This window comes from Cupressus sempervirens, chromosome 3 (assembly GCF_028749045.1).
Source record: "Cupressus sempervirens isolate cs-2001-9-10 chromosome 3, ASM2874904v1, whole genome shotgun sequence".
Lineage (NCBI taxonomy): Eukaryota > Viridiplantae > Streptophyta > Pinopsida > Cupressales > Cupressaceae > Cupressus > Cupressus sempervirens.
Window position 1 is genome coordinate 1,053,578,271 of NC_143120.1, and position 27,017 is coordinate 1,053,605,287.

A 27,017-nucleotide genomic window follows, 5' to 3' on the forward strand; every position below is an offset into this window, starting at 1 on the left:
CAGTACTATTACATTTGCAAAAGATCCAAAAAACTCAACAAAAAACATAGATGATCTTTATGTGTTGCTTTAATATTATAAATGGTCTCTACTACTCAAGTTTTGGTTGAAGTTCAGTCACTATAGTAGTAGAAAAATATGGAAATCCGTGATGAATCTTTGGTTCATGCCGTTTGTATTTTGATGATTGCAATCACAATGTATGTTAGTTTGAACCCAGTTAAGCACTAGTTCAATTGTAAATGTTCATTTGGATTGTGCCAAGTTTGGGTATTTTGATGAATATTATAATATGAAAACCCTTTGTTATATTTAGAGATTGCATCAAGTTGTGTGTAGTTCTTTTCCTCATGGTGAACCAAAGCTTGGTTTAAGGAATCCATTTATAAAAGTGTTATCCATTATCATCACTGTCCTTAGATGCTAGACTAGATTCAGTAAAACCCTAATCCCTTTTTACCCGTTTTTGAAGCTTAAGTCAATTAGTATCTACATTTCATCTACTTTTAATGGAAAAGAATTTATTTATCCAAGAACAATTGTGTAAGTCCCTTTATGTGTTACCAGCAATATCATATTATTCCACTGAGAATGTATCTAAACAAAGTCACATGTTCATAGTACATACAATTGGGGTTAGCCAAAAAAGAATCAAAGAATTCTAACATCAACTCTAGGAATCATCAAGAGAATAATCATCAAGCAAAGAAGCTATCAGCTGAACTAGTAAAATAACGTAGGGTGTCCTCCTATTTGTGTTTCAGAAGTAGAATTTCCTATTGGGACTAGAGTATCTTTTTCAAAAACACATAAACTAGTAGTATTGCAAGACCAAAATCAGATTTTAATAGATTCAAGGAGATGATCAAGAAGGGATTAAGCGTTGAGAAAGATGAAGGTGTAGGAAACATTATCCTCCCTTACTGGTGTAGAATACACAATGTGTTGCATTCATTTTTCATTTGTCCATCACAAAAAGATGGCATCAAGCAAGTCAAGTGCCACTTTTGGACTATCAATGTTGTCAAAAGAATACATTAGAAGACCATCCAATAGTTTAAAAATGAGTTTAAAGAAGATAGTATGATTGAGCCTAATGATCAAGCTATTGCAATAGAACACGACTTTTCATGCATTGAATCAAAAGAAAAATGCGTTGAAGTGGAATTCAAAAACGAAGATCCAAATCAAAGAGATGAAACATCAAGCATCCTTGGAGAGAGTTATCAAGTGTATGTCTTAAATGATGACTAGCATGTTGTCATAGAAGTAAAGAATGTAGAACAATTTGAAATGGTAATACAACTAGAGATTTTCTCGACAAAAAACTTGCATTGCTCACTCATAGATATGATATGGGTGCAAATGGAATAAACTATCATGAACTTCGACCTCCTGAAGTTGTGAATGACAAACAAGAATTCCCATTCAAGGACAACACACACCAAGTTGTTTCTTTCCTTACCACTAGTTTCCAAGATTAGCAATGTAATTAGGGAAATCTAGAAAAGGTATCTTGTGCGTGGATAGATCATGGACCTAATGAATTATCTCAATTGTTGATTTTGCAATATGTAATTCACGAAAATAAAGTTGAGGATTTGAAACATTTTTTAGTATAAAGATAAATTGGCATAACTTTGAACCATGATTAGTGACATGTTATTGTTGGACATTTTGAGAAATCATGGTAGGACTTGTATATGTTTAGGTCTTCTGAATTTTGTTTGCTCAAAATTTATTTTGTGCTTAGCTACAGGGGCTTTCTTTCCATTAGTTCTTGTCAAATGTGATGCTTCAAGATGGGGTATAAGAACAATTTTGAATCATTGATTTCAAAGAAGCACTGTATTGCATTCAAGAGCATAAAGTAGAGGTGTGAAGAGTAAAAGAGTAGTTACTCGATACACAATAAGGAGATTTTGGCCATTATGCATCCATTGGCAACATTTAGACCATATTTAGTTGGAATGCAAATGGGTTTATAAGGTTAAATACAAGACTAATGGATTTTTGGATAAGTACAAGGTTTGTGTCATTATCTTTGGATAATACGAGGAGACCATTTCTCCAACAACAAAGATGAGCACCATCAAACTAGTCCTAGTCATGGCAACTCAATGTGGCTGCAAGCTCCGTCAAATGGGTGTCAAGAGTACCTACATCAATGATGAGTTACAAAAAGAGGTGACACAACCTCCTACATTCAAGATTGTTGGTATTTAACATCAATTATTCAAATAAGTGAAAGCACTCAACTAACCAAAACAAGCTCCTTGGACACAGTACATGAAAATTGATAAGTACCTCATAGTTTGAAGTTTCCAAAAGAATTCTTCTGACTTAAATTTGTATGTCAAGACAACTAGCAGTGATTTCATCCTTCTAGATATATGTTGATGATCTAACAATCACTAGTAGTTCGACATCTTTAATTCAGAGAATAATAAAGAATGTATGTCAGTCATTTAACATGACCTAAATTGGGCTTCCCCACTATTGCCAAGATCTTGAGCTTTGGCAACAATCCCACGACGTCTTCATCTCTCAATCTAAGTATGCACGACCTCTACAAGACATTTAAAATGCAGGATTGCTAACCTACATTTACACCTATAAAATTTGGTCTAAAGTTGTCAACCAAAATTGGTTCTCCAATTGAGAATGAGTATGTACTCAAGCAACTAATGGGCAATTTAATCTATCACGTCACCTTTAGACTTGATTTTCAGATTACAGTGAGTCACATATCCTACTATTGCGATTAGTGAGCCATAAATTACAATTACATGAAAATATAACCAATATCACAAAAAGAATAGAACACACGTAAGTTATAACTGAAGACACAAAGATTTAACGTAATTCACCCAATCCCTAGGCTACATCCACCACACAAGAAGTCAAATATATTTTTTTTTATTGGTAATATTTTGTTTTTATCTGGATCTAGAAACCACTGAGGCCACATATCTGGGGGACCTCATCCCCTAAGTCCAACACTGAAGACCTATGAGCACGGAAGCCAAACAAGGACTCTGAGCCCGATGAACACACTCCACTGTGGGTCCAGCATAGTGTTCGCCAGCACTCCTAGCCCAACAACAATCTTGAGTGTTGAACAACATTGTCTCCATCTCTATCAGCATAAACAATAAACGACATGAACAACGCCTAGCTGACGCCAACCCTTTATACCTCCCTACCACCTTATCTCTCCATACTGGCAATCTCCTTATATCTCCCAACAGCCACAACAACGAACACTACCATTCAACAGTCATAGACAACCAAACCACCACGATCGAATCCACCTTGGCATGAGCCTCCAAGAATATTCAAGTTGCCTCCAGTGCATGGAGCCTACCACCTGCCTCATCTAGAACATTCGCCATAGGCGCCAGTGTATACGCCAAGTCTGTGAGATTTGAATGAATGATGTCCCTATCAACAGGGGATGCAACTCACCATTGCATTGTTACCTCATGCCCAATAGCAAGCCCAATATTATTCTCTAGTGATTTCAACATGATTACAATTTGCAATCCCTTGCAACTCAATACTACCACAAGAAGCTACTAAATCATCATACATCATAAAATCCCTAACCCTAGCTCATTTTATACAAGACTTGTACGACTTACAAACTAAGGGTCCTACCCATGGAACCCGTCAAGGGGTGTTGCCCCTTGACCTCTAGCATGGGGCACTGCCCCAAGTCCCTGTAGGAAAAACAAGGGGGAAACTACATCGAACAAAGTGGGGAGAAATTAACCTCTAAGTTTGATTAGGTTCCACATAACAACACATGCTTCATTACAGCCCCTATTTCATATCAATGGGCTGCAACAAAGAGAGCCTCTTGTGCTATACCAAAGACATTTCAGACTTTGGTATCCTCTATGGACAAAATAAAGATCCCAGTCTCATCAGTTACATGGATTTGGATTGGGGAGGCTCTAACGACTACAAAAGGTCCAATTCCAAGAACGACTTTAGCTTGGACAAAAGTGCTATTACTTCATTTAATGATCAATATCGTAAATCTTTTGCATATTAGAATGTTTCTAATTCTTATTATTGTTTCATTACAAACACATCGTCGCTTTGTAAAGTATAAATGAACGTCTTCTTCATTCATTAATTCATTCATTATTTTACCAATTACTTTTGTAATACATGCCACCTTAATGTTGGTCATACTTCATAATACCAACCGCGCCATTTGAAGAGCTCGAATGCAAGGGTTTTATCTGCATTCTTGGTGTTTATTATTCGCTGCTAATAAGTTCAACTCCAGTCATACCAAGAGTCATTTGGTGAAATATCTAGGGTTTCTACACGTAATTTATGGCATTGTTGTTGCAAACTTCTATTTCAAGGAATCAGCAAATTGGTAGGTTGGATTATTAAATGTGATACTCTTAAATTAATTCTTAAATTTTCAGCTACTCATATTTCTGAGTTTCTTTACTTTTATGAGTTGTACATCTATTATAAAGTACTTTATTATCTACACTTTGGTTGGCGACTCTAAACTATTGCAAGCACAGAGAAACAACAAACACAAAATATGGCTGCTTATTTCAGATGTCATTATAATTTTTTTGAAGATTACTAGATTATAAAAATTAGTCATACCAGTACCAATCTCAAGGTAACCTCATGTCTTGGTGACCTGGTTCTATGCTAATCCAAAATGGCCACCAATTCCATGTGACAACTTACCTACATCAAGTTTCTTATCTTAGAAGTACTACTTTTTCTATGTCCATGTTAGTTCATTCTTCACGTGTTATGGTAATAAAACATGGAGTGAACGAAATATTGAATTAAGAGATTTACAAATTTTAACTATAAAAAAAGGGTATAAGAGTTTTTTTCTAATCCAAAAGTCAATTTTATGTGTAGGATCTCATTGAAACAGCAACATGGCACATCTTGTGAAGTAGCGCACACAAAGTCTACAACATTTCATTCCAAGTAACATGTGGCATAACCTAGTCAATAATCTAATATCATTGTTATATTAATCGGTCTTCATGCACCTAGGTGACAATACATGGATGTTCAAAATTCTACCGAATCCCAGCCATTTCCATCTTACGTTAGTGCAAAAAAAATTAACAAAGATTGCTTTCAAAAAATTGATAGAGAGAATTTTCAATATTTTTGAAGAGTTCTGCCTAGTTTTAGAAAGTTTTCAAAGACTTGAAAAATTAATTTGATTCTTATTAATTTAATGAAAAGATGTTTTCCACTAAGTACCCACAAAGGTAAAGGCAAGTGGACATAGCACAATTGATCTGCAAAATTATTTTGAAATTAGTGTAAAAAAACAGTAAACTCCTAATCAAGAAACGAGAAAAACAAGAACATGCGCAACATTGCACAGCCCTATAATTTTAAAAAAATTATATTGGTCAAGTGAGATATCTTCACTTATCTCTATGGATACAATGGATATAAATAATACTAAAACAGACAATAAGTTCGGCAACTCATCAATAAATTCTTGGTATTTCTTAGATATACTAGGCTTTTTGCACATTCATAGTGCAATCTCAATCCTAGTGGCACAAAATTATAATCCTTTTTTGAAACTTTAACACTTGTTATAAATCAAATTTTATACAAAACCATTACCAATTGAAATCATGGCATATCCTAAAAAACAATCAACAATTATGCACTAAATAGTACTATTTACAACATAGACTAGCTTTAATAAAACTAGAAGCATTTACAAGAGCATGTGAAATTACCAAAAAATGCCCTTGTGCATGGATATTTGATGGGCTTTATTCCTCAAATGAATCTTATAAAATAGTGTCAACCCTGCATTGCATCCAACAAACTATCAATATAAAGCAGTTCTTCATTATTCTTATCTTATATTTACACTCATAGTTTTCATGCATTCCTTCTTTGTTGAATCTCAAATAATAGCTAGAGTTGGTGAGGTGGAAAAGCCTTATCAGCCTATTCTTCAGCAGCATTTCATCTCGCCTTTTCAATCCCTATCCGAGTTAGTTTATATCACAAACCTCACTCAACTCTAGTCGAATCCCTTCACCAAAATACACACTTCACAAGAAATCGGCACACAACATTCATTTCCAAGCTTCCTTCTTTTTATCAAACTTCTTTTGCCATGCTCAAAGAAATATAATGAAATAATTGTGATCAATGGATAATATAATCGCACTAAAAATCACTGTTTTAGTTCCAAATACAATTTGATTCACACTTATACTATCATAACAACACCTACTATAATCATATGGGTCAAACTAACAATTTAGCAAGGCCCTTCACAAACCGACAGATTTTGCTTCAAAAAGACCACAAAATATGAGCTTCAATTGTTGCTTGAAACTCTATTCAACCATATTAGGTTATTTAAACAATAATTCTTCATCTTAAATGATGAGAAAATTACAAAATTTGCCAAACCAACTTTTGATTTATGCAAGCATCTTGCCGTGGGGTTCATCATTGTCTTATTTTCAAAGACATATTGCACATGAAGGATGACAATAGACTATGGATGTTTCAATAACACCAGTATCAAGAATACCTAGCATCTCCCAAAAATTGATGACTTACTCAACTACATGAAACATACAAAGATCTTAATGAAGTTGGACCTGAGGTCAAGTGAAATCGTCAAGGGTAACATGCATGCATTATCAACTTCAACAAAAAAAGTATTGATACCAATAATTACCCACACTACCATTTAATCAATGAAATGATTCACTCATTCATCAATTCAACAACATGAGAAAACAGCATATACTTCATTTCCAACAACTATTGTAAACATTGAAGAAACTAAAGAGATGAAAATTTATATGACAAACATGCATATTTTATCTAGATGATTCTTGTAGAATTGGTAATTTGTTGGACAAGGTTCAAACTATTCTAATGTTGGCAAAGACTCTAAACCTTGCAATAAGAAAAAAGTAATGCACTTACCACATGATTGTCTTGAAATATTCAAAAGATTATTAACCAATGTAAAATGAATCTCACATAAACTTGCATCAAGTGAGGTTCTTTGATGAATTTATGTATATAATCATCATTTTGAAATTACTTGAATTGCAGATACGTTTAGAGATAGAAATAGAGCTATTAAGGAATTCAATATTAGTACTAGAATGAAGGTTGATGTTCTAGGAAATCAATCTTGCTGACATCATAGTTGTATGCACTATTGCAACCATTGCAGAAAACTTTATCTCTAAACGAAATCATTCAACAATGCCCATCATTCGAAATACACTGCTTTGTGTATTCTACTTTGATTATGAAAGTATTCAAGTGGCTTGTGATCAACCATAGAATTGAGGTGAAAGCCTTTGTACCACCCTCTAACTTGGTTCATGGTAGTTACTATTTCACATATGATATGTAATGAAAGTTGACGATCTTTCATTGACATATATAAACAGAAGCTAACCATTGTAAAGTGACGATCTTATAAATATCATCACAGACTTCATTAAGTTGTTGTCCCAGAGTGTTGGAAGTCATGATAACAAACATATCAACCTGAAGGTAACTATTGTAAGGTGACGACTTTATCAATAGTTGATCTGTCTCCTAAACACCAAAATGTGTTGGAGCAAGTGTTGTCATGGTTCTTCACGCTAGATTTTGTTGTACACCTTGATAACAAACTTATCATGGTTCTCCGAGCTAGATTTTGTCGGACACCTCGATAATCAACTCATCGTGGTTCTTCAGGCCAAATTTTGCCAGACACCATGAAAATCAATTGTTATGGTTCTTCGGGCCGAATCTTGCCGGACACCGTAACTTAAATCTATCATAGACCACACTTAAAGTGGTGTTCAAATCTTGCTTTATAATTACTTCGATTCTTTTTGCTAAAGAGGAAGTGTAAAGAAATTTAGCCTTATAGTGAATTGAATATCATACTAAGATGATATCTCTTGATGTACTTGAGAACATAATGTGTTCTACAAATCCTCCCTAGCTAATTGGGAGTGTCAAGTTGTAGCTTCTGTCAGATTGATTCGACATCATTATTGTTATTGGTAAATCATCATTTCCTATATATACATATTCATGTAATAATAATATATATTATTATATAATATATTTAATTATATTATATACATTATACATATATATATTCATGTGTATACATATCTATATATATTATACAAATTATTATTAGTAAATATATTAATTAAATGATGATTAAACCTTAGAGACATGTCTCTTCATGAGACATGTTTCCTCCTCTCATATTATATGAGCTCCTAATCTGCATTTGGAACATATCTATAACAATGGCAATATAATTACATTTGCAAAAACCGATCCATGTTTTCTAACATTCATCAATGTATGCAAAAATTATAACTGCAATTTTGAATTATAAGTCATAGTGGTGAGTAAGCATTTATGCAAACTTCTCATTCTAAAGCCAAGCATGTGGTTACAAGAAAATTGAGATTGGAATCTATTAGAAAATCATTAGAACTGATAGTTTTGATTTAGTTTACTAAACTTTCAAACCTTACAAACAAGTAGGCTACAACGTCACCAAGTACACATTATTATTTTCATACCCAAAACTCAATGTTTAGAATTTTTTTGAAGATTTGCAATAGCTATAAGATTTTTTCCTAAGTTACCTATTTGGATGCGGATTCAAGAGCGGATTTTGGAAGCGGATACAAGATGTGGGGAAAAACATTTGGATGTGGATGAGAGAGGAAACATATATATATATATATATATATATATATATATATATATATATATATATATATATGCAGAGAAATGCAAGAAATATACAAAAACAAATCATTTGATAGTATGACTAATACTTCACCTTTCATCGAAATTCAAGATATTTCAAAATTCATATGATATATCATATACCAATATGTGCTTGTCCAACATAGGAGTTTAGTCTTAGACAATAAGTTCAAATAGGTCATGTTCCAAAATGAGTTCTGAATAAATTCACCTTTAGGGTCATTTTAGGGTTTCATAGGAAAAAATAACCTAAAAAAATCAATTTAGGCACATGCATAATAGGGAACCAAATTTGTTTTTGGGGTTTTCTTTACATTATTGGCCACTGGGCCTGCGTGTGTTGCTTGGTGCTTCCAAAAGCCCTGTGGAAGCTGGCCGGAAGCCAGCACACGTATCCCAAAAGCTTGTGGCTGGCTTCCGGACAGATTCCACGGGACTTCTGGAAGCACTACGCTTCTGTCCACTTCGGATGCAGAAGCCTGGCCTATGCAAGAAGAATCGGTATCTTAGATTTTTTCCAAAAGAACCTACAGCATACTTAGTATATAAACTAAGGCCAGAAAATAAAAATCTAATTGTGATTTTGAATGTCAAATCATCAAGGAGAACTAATGTTATGACATCCTTCTCCCTCATTCTAAAGCCAAAAATGTGGCTGCAAGAAAATAGGCAATAGCACCTATTGGAAAATCTCAGAACTAGATTTGATGGTTCTAAACTAGTTAACCATGCTTTTAAACTTAACAAACAGATAAACTATTATTTTTTCCAAGAGGATTTAAATAAGTCAGCCAAAGGCTAATTTTTGAATATTCGATACTCTTGATATATTTGGAAAAGCACTGCAGAAACTCCTAATAACCACATTCCATAAAGAGGAAAAAAGGAAAAAATATTAAACATAATTCAGTATCAATATCTCACCTTGCGATTCCTTACTTGATGAGGACATCCTGCCGGAATAAACACTGCTTCACCAAGATGCTGCTCAAACGTCCACGGCTCAACTTCTGTGAAGCAAATAGATTAACCACACAAATAATAGTTAATAGAGAATTTGTGTCCCATCATAACAGCACCACACAAACCTCAAAGACTACTTACGGAACTCTTCCTTCAGCTTCTTTTTATGATCTTCATTCAAGAAGAGTGTCTGATCATGAATGGGATGTACAACCTGTAGACATAAATATTTTTCTAAAGATTCAGAAAACAACATGTCACACATGACATTTCTGCAATAAAATTATTCTTTTAATAAAGAAATTAAGATGAGAATCAACTCTTACAGAATTTACTGGGGCGCCATTGAGATGCCTAAACTCTTTCCAGTGTTTCCGCAAATAAGCTTGTAACTTTGGCACATCCTCCCTGCGGAAGATGTCCCACAAAGCCCCACCATATTCAAATTCTGAAGTGTTCTCTTTACCGGAAAACACTTCTATTTTCGTTTTACCCACAGTATAAACTTCAGTCGCTGTGCTTTCATCAGATCTCCTTTTGCCCAGACAAGAGGTCCTGTTTTCAACTATATTTAAATCCTGTACCTCCAAGTTCTCAACTAAATCTCCTGTTGCACTGGCCTCATTTTCATCAGAATTTAATTCGAGTGGGAAAGAAGAGCAAGGTGTTCTGTCCTCACGGGGAGATGAGCAAGGTTTTTTTTCATCAGCAACCTTGAATCCAGTAAGTTCACTTGTTTCTAGCTCCGGATCTGCTAGAGATGTTCTGTCCTCATGGGCAGATGTGCAAGGTCTTTTTTCATCAACCACCTTGGACCCAGCAAGTTCACCTGATTTTGGTTCTGGAATTGCTAGTTTATCATGACCCTTTTCATGGATTTTATTTCTGCTCCGGTCTGAGTGCCCATGCAGTTCCTTTAAATCCTGCGCCTTGAACTTCTTCTTCATTTTTTCTATCTTATCTTGTTGCCAACGTGGGAACTTCACATTGCCTGTGTGTGTTAAAACATTTACCTGAAACAGTAATATTAGACAAAAGAAATAAATAGATAGGTTATTAAAAGGTGCTAACAAGAGATCCAACTCAGTAAAGACCTATCATGCAAACTGAGAAACATGAGCCATAACAAACAGCATATACAAAAGTAGAGGCATCTCTGACAAATACTACACAAGTTTGCTACATGTGATGGCAATGAAAGAAAACATTGCACTCATGAATCTTTTAGATCATAAGATACTCAGTGCTTAGCCCCAGTCCCCAAACAGCAAACCATTACCAATTGCAGAGCTACATATAGTATGTACATGCCAGAACAAACGACAATACATAATATAAAAATAATTGCAACAGCCTCAAAGCAATTTGCTTAAATGTCAAGGAATTAGAAAATTAGCAAATGATCTAGCACAGCCCAGCAATTTCAACCATTTTAAAGTCATTTATCCTACCGCATCAGACATATCACAGTGCAACTTAGTAACTGAATCGCCTCTGCCAAGTTCATCACGTGTTCCATATGCAATGTATGTTTTTGGACCTAAGTCAGGCTTCAAGCAAGTATCAGGAAGTTTGCTAGCAATATTTAATAAGCCCCATTTAGGATGGGTATACTCATGAATTGGCAATGCACTAATGAACTCAGCTCCATGTCGAGGTAAGCGCTCTTCAAATAAATTTGATGGTGGCCAATCTTTTAGCTTCAACATTTCAGGCCAGCCATTTTTATGCATACGGCCCTCCAAGTATCCTTTGAAAAACTGATGAATATTGATTTCAACCTGCAATACAAAATACAATATTAAAACATTTTAGGCCATTATTGTAATTTTAAATAAAAAACACAGAGGTCAACACAACTACGAACAATATGCATATTTGAAAATTATAAAATTCCACCTCAACTGTGATTGGAACCTTCAACCTAGTAGATAGCCAAATCCTAAATTGCATATTCCATACAATAAATAGATAACTTAGGAATAACATTATGGCCGATGAGTACAAGATATCAAAATCGAAATTGCTGAGGTGCATCAAAAGATAAATCTCTAAAATGAGACTTCAAAGGAATATTTATGGCATATTTGTTTTTAAACAATTAAAATAAATACTAGGTTTTTGCTTTTATTAACAGTGAACTACTGTAAGAGATACAACTTAAACTGTGCCATCACCGCTTCAGCCAGAACGCTCTTTTCCCAAACTGTTTCAAGGACATCACTAGACTGTAAATTGTCATCACTGAGGACCAAAACACATGTACTACCTGACAATGATACAAGCTCTATCACCCACCTTCTCATAGCTAGGAGAGCCATTATTCTTACTAGGAGAAATTCTTCTACAGGGCAGATTTTAGTTGTATATAATATATCCTGACAAATAAGGTTTTCCTGATACTTATTTACCCATCTTATATGATTACTATGCTTGCTCCCTGTAGATGCTTTATTCTCTATCATTATATTGTATTTTAGCACTCCCAAGCAACTATTATAGCCTCATAAAGAATCGAGCCTCATTTGATCTACTTTGATCTGCCATAGATACTATAATCAAAAAAAATCTTTATATAACATAATATCTCTTATTCACTTGGTAATCAACAGCCAACATCAACAACTGTTCCTTATTTCTAAAATTAATCATCTTGATTTAAATATAATAAAGAAAAATTAAATATCTTAGGCAGAGCCTGCACTCTGAGAAAACTTTGAAAAAAATTGCCTATCAAACTTTGACCAAAAGCAAAACCAAAAAAAACACAAGAACAAATAAGCTAACAATTCCTACAAAAAGACTGAAATCAGCATCAATCCCATCTCTAGTTTGTTAATGTTTTAGCGTCAGTAGAAGTAAAACATTGATTATTTGATATATTAATCTGTGTTTATGTTTTTCAGATAAATTATTATTGGTGATTCTTATATATATAATATATATTATATATGTAATATATTATATATTATGCATTATATATCTTATATATATAATATATATGTTATATGTAATATAATATGTATTATATATATTATGCATTATATATTATTATATAATAATATAATAATATTATATTATATTACATATATGGTTAATATATTAATATTATATATATAAGATGAGATATGCATATAGTTATTTATAAACTAAATGGTGATTAAGTATAGAGACATGTCTCTTCATGTCTCTTGAAGAGACATGTCTCCTCCTCTCATATTATACATATACAAGATCCAAATCTGCATTTGGAAATCATCACTTACAATGGCAATGAAAAGTACATTTGCAGAAACGATCTCAGTTACTTTAACATGGTATCAAAGCCAGACTGCAATTGTAAGAAAACAAGAGATTAAAGTGGTTTCAAATGTTTGAAAAGGTTAAAAGATCAGATTGGATGTAAAGAGCCACCAAAACACAAGTTTTTCCATCAGATGGAAATGGAAACTGAATCCTATAATGCAGAGAACCAACTATGATAACAAAAAAAGGGAGTTTTTGATGGACATTATAAGTTATTGATTAAGGAAGGGGATTATCAAATGAATGCGACATGAACTAGCGATGTAGAGTCATTAAATGTAAGCGTGTTGCCAAATATATCTTCTGCACCAGAGAGTTGATGTTCATGTTCATGTTAAAACATTGCTAGTTAGCGGAGCCTTTAAAAGTGATTATAATACTGTGATCTATAGTATTCATTGAGAAGCAAATAATGTTGTTGATACTATTCCACATGCGAGTTGGTAATCATTATGGAGAATAGGGAAGTCGTTACACTACAATATTACCATATACCACTATTTCTAAGTTCCATACCTTATAGTTGTTACAAAACATTCTCTATTGGTGTACATTTGCATCATATATAATGGATTTACATACCTGAACTTAATACCGAACATTTAAATGTTCATTGCCATCATTTGTTTTTGTTACTATCTGAAAATAAAGTTCACGGGTTGTGAAAGGCCAGTTTTGGTTACATAATTTCCATATGGAAATTGGAATACACGTGGTCTTGTTTGAGAAGTTCAATAACAATAATTGAACCGCTGCCACCTGTACATGCGTGTAGACAGATATTGTTTGGTGTATAAATTTCAACCATTAAATTATATGTTAATCTGAAATCAATTGGCAGTTTTAGTTGGTTATAACTTCTTTTGAAATTTCCAACTATATGCTCTTACTCGGCATATATGAAGACATATATTGAAGTGGACATCTGCGAGCAGTTTTCAGGCCATGGGGAGAGACGAGGAAACAGAAGAAATTTTTAATAATCCTTCTCTACGTTTATTTTTGGTCATCATCCGCTCTTATTAAATGGGCGACAATTCTGGAGCCTTAATTTTGGAATCGTGCATCATTCGAACATCTTAAAACATTTCAGAATTTTATTTCAATATAATAACGGACAAATGTCAAAATGGAATTGGCCTTGAGAAATGTTAGAATAGATCTCAGATTATGTGAATACTATATACAGATTTATATATCAAAGTGACAGAACAGAAGCTACCTTGAGAAGTGCACATATACAGCGATATGGGAAAAATATCATTTAAAATTGAATTACCACCAAAAGAACATATGCACTATCAACAGCAGATCATCAGAGTGCTCAATGTGCAACATTCAGTTTGTGACATACATATATTATGGATCATATCTACAGGAAGAAAAGAAACCATTACAACCGGTGAATAAGGAGGGAGCAATATGGTCAAACTTTAAATGCAATACAACCAGTATCGGAAACATTTCATTCAAAACTGATGAAAGGATTCTCAACACTAAGAAATGGAGGAGGACAAGATAGAGGCATCTAATAAGAGATACATATCCATTATAATAAAGCAGGTTCTGTATTTAGACGTGGCTAGTAGGGAGATATTCACCATAACTAGCGAATAACAATCTTGAATTTACTAAATAGCATGCACTATTAAAAGGTAGAACCATGCCTGTAGTCACACCACACCAGTAAACAATAATTTTGGACAGGAGGAGCTGAGTAATTGCCATATGAAATGATATATATCATGAATTCATATTCAACTATTGGAGATTAGACAAGAAAGAATCAATAATTGGAAAATAATACTACTCCCCACATCTTGTCAAGGAACCTTTCAATCGCAGATACACTGACACTGTTTGGGCAGCTTAAATCGGACTGTGCCTTTATCATCTGAAGAAATACATTATTGTATACAGACCATGACCAACATCGGATGCATTGAACTTATGTATATGACTCTATAGTGAGGTTTCATTTCATTGACGGGGAACTGAAGTAACATACAATACATCGATCCCACATCAGATTTGTTGAGCCTAGGGAGAACATCCATACATCCTAATTTCTGTTGCTATCATTCTATTTTCTTCAACCGACATCATCAATCGAGATCATAGGAGTATGATTTCTAATCATCAGTTTCTATCGGTTACTCGGTGTTTGGGCAATCCTTAGAGAAACAATGAATACATCTGATGTAGAGGCGAAGTACACTGCAGGATCAGTCTTCTTATTATCACAATGTACATGAATCAACTTTCCAAATCCATGGCCATGCTTGAATTCTGGTTGAGTGTCGCTTATAAGGACATATTGAAATTGGAAGATGATGTAGGAGTAGAATCTTAAGTTGCAGCTCAGCATTGATATAGAATGAAGGATTCGAGTATGAGTAGCATCTGGTGGACTCTATTCGGGCATATCATTACGTCTTCCATCAAGACTAGACCGATCCTAGAGAGAGGGTCACCACATATAGAAGAGGGGGATCATAAGATTGTAAATCAGAGTGGGAATTTTACATTGTGGGGGGGAATAATAGTCAATGTCTCATTCCCACTTGAACACATCCTTAGAAAGGAGATGGTGCATTCTTAAATTTCTATGGACCCTGACATGTAGATAAGTATTTATTATCTTTGAGTATTATATTTACTTAATATTGTAGTCTCTCTCTTATTTGTAATTCTATACATGCTATAAGGATTAGTTGCCTTGATCTTTTCCTTTATGTTTGAGGATTTTCTTACAGGAAAACAAGGTTGGTACTTTACACATGCTACCAAATATTGTGCAGACTCAATTTAATGATAGTAGCCCCAAAGACCCCAAGATGGATGAAGGGAGGCTCTTGATGCAAGTATCTTTGATGATTGAGATTATGAGATTCTTCTACATTGAGGGAGTGTGGCACTTCTTCGAAGGCAATGCTGGAGCTTAGAAGATTGATACTCAAAGTGAGTCTAGAAATCCATGTGGGTGGCTGCATGATGTTGATAGGCCTACTCCTACATATATCATGAGGGAGTGATGAGTTTGTTAAGCATCCTTGGGAAAAGAGAGTTTTTTTTTTGAGTAACAAGAGGACGTGACATCCCAGGATCTATATTCAAAGGGAGAAATTTTGAGATGCAATCCCTTATGGATGATATCTTTTCTATGAGGAGAAGTTCTAAAGGGAAATGTTAAATTGAAATATTTCAAAGGTAAAAATTGATATGTTGATTTCAATCTATATCTGGTTATATAATTGTTGTTTCAGATATGTAATGAAAGGTGTTGTTTCAGATATGTAATGAAAGGTGACGATCTTTCATTGGCATATTTAAACAAAAGGTAATCATTGTAAGGTGACAATCTTACATATGATAGTGGTTCTTTGGGCCGGAATCTACCGGACACCATGATAACAAACAGAAGGTAATCTTTGTAAGGTGACGATCTTACAAATGATAGTCCTGTTATCATGGACATCTCTAGATATTGTTTTCGGACAATTACAGATCATGGATAACAAATCTATTATGTCATCATAGACATCTCTAGACATTGCTTAAGTGCAAGTAGGTATTGAAAGTAAGTTTGATGTTTGAATGGAATGATAATTGCTTTTTATAGCAGATATTGGGGGGCATATTTAAGTACCAATACTAATGTAAAACACAAACTAAGCATCTTTGATGCTGGTATTTGGTATCAATGAGGAATTAAAATACATTGAGTGAGAAAAATTACAAGAATGAGAAAGTAAATCAACTTTAAGTAATATACCATTGCTTCTGTAATTGGTTGTGTTTATAAAAAAAACAAAAACACAATCAATTCCAGAAACACCGGCATATATCTACAATGGATTGTGGAAAACTACTATATTCTATCAATTTGAGGTTTCAAACTTTTATTATCCTTATTTTCTAATATTTAGATTTTTATAACACTGTCATCTACTATTTCTTCTGTTATATTTTTTCATTCCCTGAAAATTGTCACCAAAGAACTTATTTCCAGCCAAAGAAAACATCTCCGTCACAATTCCACTAAAGCACTTACAACATATCGATCCAAACATGGAACAAACATTGAGCTTTGGATGAGACTGTCACTAAATTCAATCAGAATGGCAACTGTTGTGCTTGGATTGTTTCTTCAGCTGCAGAATGCGGCATACACTTAATGTCATCCCCATTATGACTCAAATGAAATGTGTCATAATGCAAGAAACTTAGAAGTTCTTTGACAAATATATTCCAGAAAAGACTTATGAACTTTGCAATACATGTGTGTTGCAAGGAAGTTCTTACATTCTCCCCTTCTGAAAAAATCTGGCAGTTCTAAATCATCAAGTTCAGCCAACCAACAATGGATGAGTACGGAGAAATTATTGAAAACAGAGACTTTCATTTACTTTTTCTGGGTACTTCAAGTTACCAACATATGTGAAAAAATTCTCCTGCTGAGGAATTTTTCATTCTTATATGAAAGATTTAATCTAATTTAAATGCCAAAGAAACTATGAGCAACCTTTTCACCTATAACAGAAAGTTCAAAGGCAATGCTGATACCAAACACTAGGAAAGATTGGGCAGACACAAACAATATAGAGATTTTCTGGTTGTCCTCAAAAGGTAAACATAAAGTAGTATTGTGCGAAGAATTTTAACATTTTCAGTTCTTACAACTTCTCAAAAGCTCAAAAGTTGCCAACTCTGAGTAGGTGGCCGTGGTCATATGTATATATGATCAAACAAACATCACCTAGTACATCCATTTCGTGAAAAACTGTTTAATAGCTGCAAAGTGCAAGGCACAGCTGGGTGCTTCAAAAGTAAGACAAACTGAAAAGATGCTTTTAGAAAGCACAAAACATTTCATTACAACTCAAATATCAAAGTTACAAGATTAATAAAAAGCATTACCTCATTCCAATCAAAGCAATCAAGGGCTTTGACTGTTCTTGTCTCTTCTTTGAATTTGCCTTTGGTCGTCTCCCGAACAGCTCGCCACATAACCATCGGTTCCCAACTCAAACCTGATGTATCTTCAAGAACATTCCGAAATATTACCGGTTCCCCTTTGAGCCAGTGCTTCTGAAAATGCTTAAAACTTTGATCATCTGTATCATGTGCAGTTGGACAATACAAAAAGTTATCACTGCTACCTTCTCTGAAAGCTGCACGACGTAACATGTCACTGGATAGCCCTTCCGCTCTGTGACAATCATATTGAAGACATAAAGAGCAGGCCTTTGCATCTTCTAATACCTCTTGATCTTTATATACATTGCCCTCTTTTTCAGCATTCTCCTCAAGTCTTTTAACCCAGTTTGACTTAAAAATACGTTTTAATTCTAGCAACTGCTTTCCACAACCCCCTCGTTCCGCAGGGGGGCATGGTATACTACCATCACTGTTTGCTCTCCAATCAGGTAATGGGCACAAATTGTTCTCAATACTATTAGCCAAGGCATGGGATTGGCTCTCCCAACCAGCACCAAGAGCACCTCTAACTTGAGCATAAGCTCTCTCCTTACACTTCTGCTGAGCTGATTCTGCTTCATCTCCTCCAGGCTGGCACCCTTCCCGAAGTTCTTGACAACAGGTGAGACAGAGATCATATGAACACTCTGCGCAACTTCTATGGTAATCAACAATAGATGTGCTGCAGTTATCACTGCAAGAAAAGTTGAATGGAAAAATAGCTCAAAAACCAATAAAAGGCCTGTCTTAAAGATATCGTACAGAGAAGATGTATCATAAAGAAACTCATAAAAAGAAATTGTGCCAATATCAAAACAAAATCATATGCAATCCAGGACATTATTGGAGATTTAAATATCAGTCTTTTGCACATTCATACCAATACAACCGCTCGTCTGGATTCAGTTTTGCCCTTTGAACATCAGTCACTGCTTCTACCCCTGATCAGTAATGTAAGACCCATTAAAATTATTATATATAAGAAAGTAGCATTACAACTTCTGCACGCCTGTTTATGTACCTCTTATGTTAGCTTCCATCTCCTGTTCCAAAGACTGTTCAGCACGAATACGTTTAAGCACTGGATGAACCATAGATAGCATATACCTCAGACGAACCAACTTTTCAGAGTCATTTGTTTTTGTTTGTGGGGGCTGCATTAAAATAACCCAAGTCAGATTTAGAACACATATCTGCATTAATAATATTTACAGTCATATTTAACACCAACCATAAACTTGACATGCCCATCTTCACGCAGGCATGCTTTACAATTGCAATTTCCTCTGCAAACAGGGCATGCCTTCTCAATATCCTCTCTAGTCTGCTCTGGATACCTATATTTCCAACATATAAAGATAATATTGATCAAAACAAGAACAAAGAATGAAAATGTACCCCTTCAGCATTACGATAACAAACTTGTACAAAATTGAAAAAAAATCACTCAGTTCTCCTTAAGATTGAGACAATTTGAATAACAAGATTCATGATACATTCTTTTAACCATTGTTATTTACTCAATTAATTTGACTGAAAAATTATTCAATGGCAAGGACTTATACAACACCGCAAAACTGTAATACTTTAGTATAACTCAGTTATTTTGAAACGGTGACAATTTGAATAACAAGATTCATGATACATTCTTCCAACCATTGTTATTTACTGAAGTAATTTGACTGACAAATTATTCAATGGCAAGGACTTAGACAACACTACAATATTGTAATATGAAGTATAATAATGCCAAAATATCTGGAACATTTTCAAAACAAAGACTGTAATATCATGCATATGACAATTATTCCCTTCCTCCTCCATTAGCAAGAAGAAATAACTTTCATACCATTTATGAATACAAGGAAAGCAATAACGCTTCCTTTTGCATTTGGAACAGAAAACAACTCCCTCCTTGTCATTCCTCTGACATTGGTGACACATCCGGCTGTTCCTGATAGAATCTCCATTTGTTATAGACAAATCCTGCTATCAAAACCTAATGTAAGTATTCAACATTTATGATCAATTAGAGAAAATAAAAGAAACAATAGGGAATGTCACACTAACAAATTCAATATTTATGTATACAAATCAAAACAAAAAGGGATAACAAGCTGCAGTACAGATTTTACATTGCAATTACAAGCTGCTGTAGTGATCTTTAGTGAATGGGCCTAAATAGATCTAAATCTATTTGAGCAAACAAAAAGTGGCTCACTTGAACCTCAGATGCTTAAATGGAAGATAAGCAACAAACCACAGATGTCCATTCCAATGTTTTATGACTTATCCCATTAATTGCCTCACTTTGGATTATGGAATCGTACAGAAGATTAAGGAAAAAGAACGAGAGAAAATTCTGAACTTTTCTATTCAATGGTTTGAAAATTACCATTTCGATATTTATTTTTCTAAGCTTTCCCACAATATCACAAGGAAAACAAACAATGCATTCCCAAGGTAATAAAGCATAAGAGAAAATATATATTTTGATAAAGATAAAAGATTCAAACTCTTCTTCTCATTTGTAAATGTTTGCATCCAACACTCATTTTGTATTAAAATATTGATTTTTTATGTTTAATAGTCAACTTAATTTTATACTGACATAAAAAGCAAGGGGCAAAAACATAAAGGTGAAATTTTAGGAACAATTTTACTAAAGTATAACTTCTGCAATTCAATTTACTTGTTAACATCATATGTGGCAAAAAAAAGGGTAAACAAAAAAGCACTGTTTTAAGAGACTTTAAGTTCACCTTACTCAAAGAATTCTTTGCCAATTAAAAGGCCTCTCAAATGTAATAACTTGAGCAAGAGTGGAGGTCAATTTACTTTTCATTTTTTAAATTTATTTCCTTTTCAACTTACAAAAATATGGCCAGGCAATAGGATGCCAAGAGTTCAGAGAAAAAGAAAATTCAGATTACAATATGGAGAGTAAAACCACCACAGTTCAATAGCTGTGATATCATATAAACAAGGCCAGTGCTTTACAAAACCTTACATTTATGTTATCTTCAAAAGTTAAAAGTTTAGTAGTGCAAATTTTGTCAACAAAAGACAACAGTAATCCAATCAGACAAGATCCTGTTTAACCTAAAATTCATTGTCCTTCAAAAATATGTCGAATATTTTAATTCATGTTCTTCCATTTCCATGTTAGTGTAAAAAGAAGGGCAAAGGGCAAGGGCAGAGATATTATAATACAGATATTTTTTGTAATTGGAACATTGTCTCTTATCCATAAAACATATTTTACCATCAAAGGTTAATGCTTTGTCAACTTAGAAAATAAGGTCAAATCAGAAAAAAAAGGTTATAGAGTTCACTTACCTGAACTTCACCTTAGTTCAGAAGATGTCTAGAAGATTTTCAATTGTGCAGCTCAGTTGAAAATTTGACATGGAAAAAAAAGCCAAGAGAAAGGTGGGCGGAGTGTTTAAGAAACTTAAAACTCACCTCACTGAGAGAATAAACAGATGCTTTAAAAATTTCAAATGCAGATAAACATTGTTCAATTAAATTCTTTTTATTCATAGAAAAAGTGACACAACAGAAGTGCAAGGTTCTGGTGAAAATAAGAATTTCCTTAAAAAATTGCTTTTACTGTTCATTTTCTTGTTGGCAAATTGGTAATAGATCAATTGAAAAACAGAACGTCCAAGTTCTAAGAAACCCAAAGCTGACCTTGCTTTGACAATTCTTTTCTGAATCAACCATTTCCTTCAAAATATTACAAAGACAAGGATTTAATTTTCTTGTTGACATAAGAATGAGAGGGATAAAGGGTACAAAAAAGAAAACGTACATTATGTTGAAAAAAAATTGAACTTTGGCAGTTCAATTTGTTTGTTCTTTTCCATCACATAAACCAAAGCAAAAGAGAAACGGAGTTTCCAAATACATTAAAAATGTCTTCAGAATTTAATATTTTTCTGTTTACTTTAATTTCTCACAATAACAGCAAGGTCAACCCGACAAAGGAAAAATTTACAAAAAATAAAATTCACTGCACTCGAAGAATGTCATTCACAAAGCACAAGAGCACCACTTTAAGAGACATAAGAAAATCTTGCATAGAGAATTGTTTGCTCATGGAACTAGTTCATAGGCTCAACATATTTTATCATGATTAAAATTCAATGCTCTTGCTGAAAAATAATATGAAGAGCAAAACAGAAAGAGCAGATTTTACTTATTTTAAACTTCTCCTTAATTTATCAAATATCATGAAGATTTGCTCAGTTGACACACTAAGGGTCAACTGACACGGAACTTCTGTGCCAATCAAAAATTGCAAGAAAAAAAATCATAAAAATTCAATTCTCTGTTCGCATAAAAACAATAGGAACAGAACAATAAATGCAAGACTTCACTGAACATAATAATTTCCCTAATATTTGAAGTTTAGATGTTCAATTTCTCGCTAAGAGGAAAAAAATTAGTGCTACACACAAAGGCACAGTTTTAGAAGCCTTCAACCTCACCTTTCTCAGGAAATTGGGGTTCCCGTCCATAACAAGTTTTACCATGATCAAATTTTCTATAGATAGCAAATCAACAGGGTATTGTTTTACAAACCTAAAAGTTGACCTTGCTCCTTAAAAACTTGAACCAAGAAATCTGAATTTTTTTATTAACATGTAAAGAAAACTTATTGTGAAAACTTGCTTTACCGAGAAGACTTTAATTAACATGTAAAGAAAACTTATTGTGAAAACTTGCTTTACCGAGAAGACTTTAATTAACATGTAAAGAAAACTTATTCTGAAAACTTGCTTTACTGGGAAGATGTATTGCTTATAATTTACAAATTGGAAACTCAATTGTCTTGTAAGCATAAAAAAAGGACCAAAGAAATCAATTACCCACATTACTGAGAGAAAACACTGCTCAAGGAACAAACTTTGGGAGCTCAATTTTCTTGTTACCATTAAAATAGGAAATTAACCATGATCAGAATTTCTATAGATAGTAAAACAACAGGGCATTGTTTTATAAACCTAAATGCTGACCTTGTTCCTTAAAAACTTGAACCATGATATATCAATTTTTTTATTAACATGTAAAGAAACTTATTGTGAGGAATTGCCTTACTGACAAGACTTTGATTAACATGTAAAGAAAACTTATTGTCAAAACTTGCTTTGCTGAGAAGACCTACTGCTTATAATTTATAATTTGGAAACTCAATTGTCTTGTAAGCACAAAAACAGGATTAAAGAATTCGAGAACCCCCATTACTGAGAGAAAACATTGCTCGCTAAACAGATTTTGGGAGCTCAATTTTCTTGTCAACGTTAAAATAGGAGAATATCTGTTTTTAAGAAGTATAATACTCATCTTACAGAACTCGCTGCAGAATACTTTAACTTTGGACTCTGAATATTCTTGTTAACGTAGAGCAAAGACAAAGCAAGCAAAGCACCCAGTTTTAATTAATCCATAACTCGTCTAATTGAGAAAATCCAATTGCAGAAGATTTAAACTTTAAAAGCTCAATATTTTTGTACGAATATTACGACAAAACCAGAAAAGAAGCCGATTTTGAAAAATCACTCACTCTACTAAGAGAATCCTTTGCCGACTTGAGCATTGCAGAAAGAGCCGGATCTTCATTAGCACTGCTCTTCAAATCTCGACTCTTGTCCTTAAAAGAGGGCCGACCCCTCTTTTTTTTGAGAGCCTCGTGACTTGTCAACATCTTCCTCTCACTGTCCTGATGAAATGCGTAATCCTCTGCTCTTTCCTTCTTCATCCTTTTCCTCAAAGGCTCGGAATCATAAAACAGAAAATGATCATCTGCAACTCTTTTACGTGGACTTCCTCCATCGTAACTTTGCTCAAATTTCTTGATGCATTTTCCATTGTCAATATGCTCAATTTTCTTGACGCCGTCTCCATCATAATCATACTCAAATTCCCTGACGCCTTTTCCAACGTCATTAGACATAAATTTCTTGCAGCCTTCTCCACTGTCATGAGGTTTCAATTTCCTGAAGCCTCCTACATCATCATTCAGCTTAAATTTCTTCACCGCTCCTCCATCGCCAGGCTGCTTCAATCTCTTTAAAGTTCCTCTATCATTATCGCCCTTTAATTTCTTCAAACCTTCACCATCGCCATTAAACTTCAACTTCTTCAAGCTTCCTCCCTCAGCATTAGTCTTAATTTCCTTAAGGCTCCCTTCATCGACAACTAAATCAATTTTCTTGAAGCCTCCTCCATCGACATTTGCCTTAATTCTCTTCAGGCCCCCTCCGTTATCATTTGATTTAGCTTTCTTCTGAATTTTCGCTGCATTAGGGTTAGGGTTAGGGTTATTAGACTTTCTCGCGGCTCGCTCCTTAGCCTGTAAATAATGTTTCTCACAGAAGGTTTTTCCATCCATGGCCTGGCCGTTGCATCTCCACTGCTTGCCATCAGATCTCTTGCATCGCTTGTCGTCCACAGCGGCCTCCTTCGCAGCCGGCGCCACCTCGCCAACAATTTCTCTTCCCTTAGTCACAATCATCTCCATCTCTACACCAAAATTTTCCTCCCCTTCTACAACACCGAATCCTCCTCAAACCTTACAAACGCTCTAAATTCTAAATTCTAACCTAATTCAGCAAACTGTTTCTCCGCCGATATCACACAATTTTACGACAATTAAGATCTAAATGAGAAAAAAACCGTGAGCTCTGACCTGTTCGATTGCAAAAGAAACTTCGATAGAAAACAAGTCTCCACCACCATTGTATTAAAGGCAGATTAAACGATAAACCCGGAGCGCGGAGGACAAATATAGAAAGCTAATCCCGCTATTTTTTCCAAACTCCTTTTCAAAATTAAAATATTGAACATGATAAAAAAAATAAACAAATTAATTAAACCAGGGGCGTTGCGCCTTCTGATTTCGTACGATGTTTTTAATGTGCCGTTATACGACCTCCCTTCTTGGATGGAAACAAACGCAAGCGTGTAACGTCCCATTATCCCTCTCTTCTTAACATCATTCTTTAATCTTGTCTTGTTTTCAAACAAATATTGAGCCATACTACGACTATATGCAAGTAAGAAATGATAGATTTTTACTTTTTTGGATTAGAGAATAATATTAGCTATTTCCTAAAAAATCGAGAAAAAAAATCTAAGAAAGAGATTTTTCAATTTCTAGTGCAAATTTAAGAGAGAGGGTTTTGTATTTTTTTCGAGAGCATACGAGATATGATCTCAAGTCAGAATACGTGGTGGGCATGCGGCAAAGAAACGAATGTAATTATGGGTGTAAGATGCTCATAGCCCATTTAATCGGAAGATTTTATTACATTTATAGAATGTGCTCTGAATAGCAAGACTAATACGTGGTGGGCATGCGGCCAAGAAACGAATGTAATTATGAGTGTAAGATGCTCGTAGCCCATTTAATCGGAAGATATTATTATTACATTTTTAGAATGTGCTCTGAATAGCAAGACTAGATATAACTGCTTTTCTCCCCTCTTTATTTCGACAATTCAAGTGTCTTAATTTGAAAAAAAGCTTCAGATCAATACAAAGTTTCAACGTTCAGGATTTCCTATCCCACGAGATATCTTAAGGGAATGATATCGAAGCAGTGTAACTAGAACTAGAATGAGAATAGAAAGTTCTTAGACTCGTTTTGATGCCAATTTTCAGGGAGGCTTTCTAATAGTTATTTTGTCTTTTTAGGCATGGGGATACCAATAATATATACTCAAGTTTTTTGGGTTAGGGAATGTGTTGATCGTAGAATTGGCGGGTAGGTGAACAGACAAGTTTCAAATTGTAACAAATTTTCTTTTCGTTATCAAACATGCTTGGGGGGTAATGGAAGGACAATAAGTTTCATGTTTGAACTGGTCTTTAATACTGACAAGTAGGATAGATTGGACGATGAGAGTCTCGGTTTTAAGATTCTATAAATATTCAAGAGTAAAATTAAGACGGTAGAAGAATCCAATCGCGTAATTTTCAAAGTCTATTTTTAATTTAAATTGGGTGTAAGATTTTTCATCTATAATACTTAAATATTAAAATTAACCAAAAAAATTCAAAATTCAAAATGTTTTGAAATTATTTTATGTCATATATACTGAATTATTAAAATTAACCAAAGAAAGACAGAAAAAATTCAATATGTTTTGAAAGTAATATAGGTGTTAGATAAGAATATTTATCAAAATTGTACTCAAGATATTTTTCTTTTTTAAAAAAAGAAATTAATTAACTTGTAGATCTTTGTCTTTTCAGAAAAAGGAAAGAAAATAATTTTTTGAGAATTATATTTGGTCAAGATGAACAGAAGTATAGCTAAAATAATAAAGAAATATAAATATTATAAATTTGAAGGCAATGGGAAAATATAAAGATATTTAAAGTAATAAAAAATTTGATAACATATTTCTAGTATATTATCTCTTCAAAAGATAAAATATTAAAAATAATTTAACCATAAATAGATAATAAGAAGAGTTGTGTTGCATAGGTGAAGTCCCACCTATAGTGAGAAAAAAAAAATATTGTGATCAATCTTTCTATGTCTATTAGAGAGAGTGGGATCAAAATTAGAGTGTGAGTTATTTAGGGTTCGTCTTTCATCTCTTGGATGAATTGTATTTGGTGGTGTGATTTTGCATCAACATGCTTTTTGCAGTATTCTTTTCTTTGTCAAACCTTTTATACAAGTTCTTCTTCCTCTTCTCATGAGAATCATTAGATAAAACAAAAATGTATAAATTCCTAACAGTTTGAACATTACTAAAGGGAGCTAGTTGGATTTTTGTCTTGGATGCTCATTGTGGCAAAAATAAATGTTTCATAAAAACATATCAAAAGGTAGTATTTGAAAAGATTAGGTTAACCATTTGTGCAAATTGTCCATGATTCTTGGATGAGTGTGCTGAAGCAACAAGATTTTCATCCTGGTTGCACTAAAGTCATTAATGATGTCC

The 27,017-nt window shown here is 33.9% G+C and overlaps 1 protein-coding gene across 4 annotated transcripts in view; it reads right to left on the reverse strand.

Moving 5' to 3' along the window:
- Window positions 1–25,079, reverse strand: part of LOC149570356 (lysine-specific demethylase JMJ27-like) — a 41,123-nt gene extending 16,044 nt beyond the window's left edge. For 2 of the 4 annotated variants that reach the window (XR_016362928.1, XR_016362927.1), the window contains exons 1-11: window positions 23,624–25,079; window positions 19,904–20,040; window positions 19,286–19,391; window positions 19,076–19,208; window positions 18,935–18,995; window positions 17,995–18,748; window positions 11,220–11,549; window positions 10,095–10,781; window positions 9,910–9,982; window positions 9,730–9,815; window positions 5,766–5,838 (exon numbers count right to left, since the gene is read on the reverse strand). Coding sequence is in view for 1 of the 4 variants with exons in the window: in XM_089823001.1 (XP_089679127.1) it covers window positions 9,730–9,815; window positions 9,910–9,982; window positions 10,095–10,781; window positions 11,220–11,549; window positions 17,995–18,748; window positions 18,935–18,995; window positions 19,076–19,208; window positions 19,286–19,391; window positions 19,904–20,040; window positions 23,624–24,580 (3,324 nt within the window). In the remaining 3 variants the exon portion in view is untranslated. The remainder of the gene's footprint in view (window positions 1–5,765; window positions 5,839–9,729; window positions 9,816–9,909; window positions 9,983–10,094; window positions 10,782–11,219; window positions 11,550–17,994; window positions 18,749–18,934; window positions 18,996–19,075; window positions 19,209–19,285; window positions 19,392–19,903; window positions 20,041–23,623) is intronic. The other 2 variants (XR_016362926.1, XM_089823001.1) reach the window with 1 other exon arrangement.
- Window positions 25,080–27,017: the final 1,938 nt, after the last annotated feature.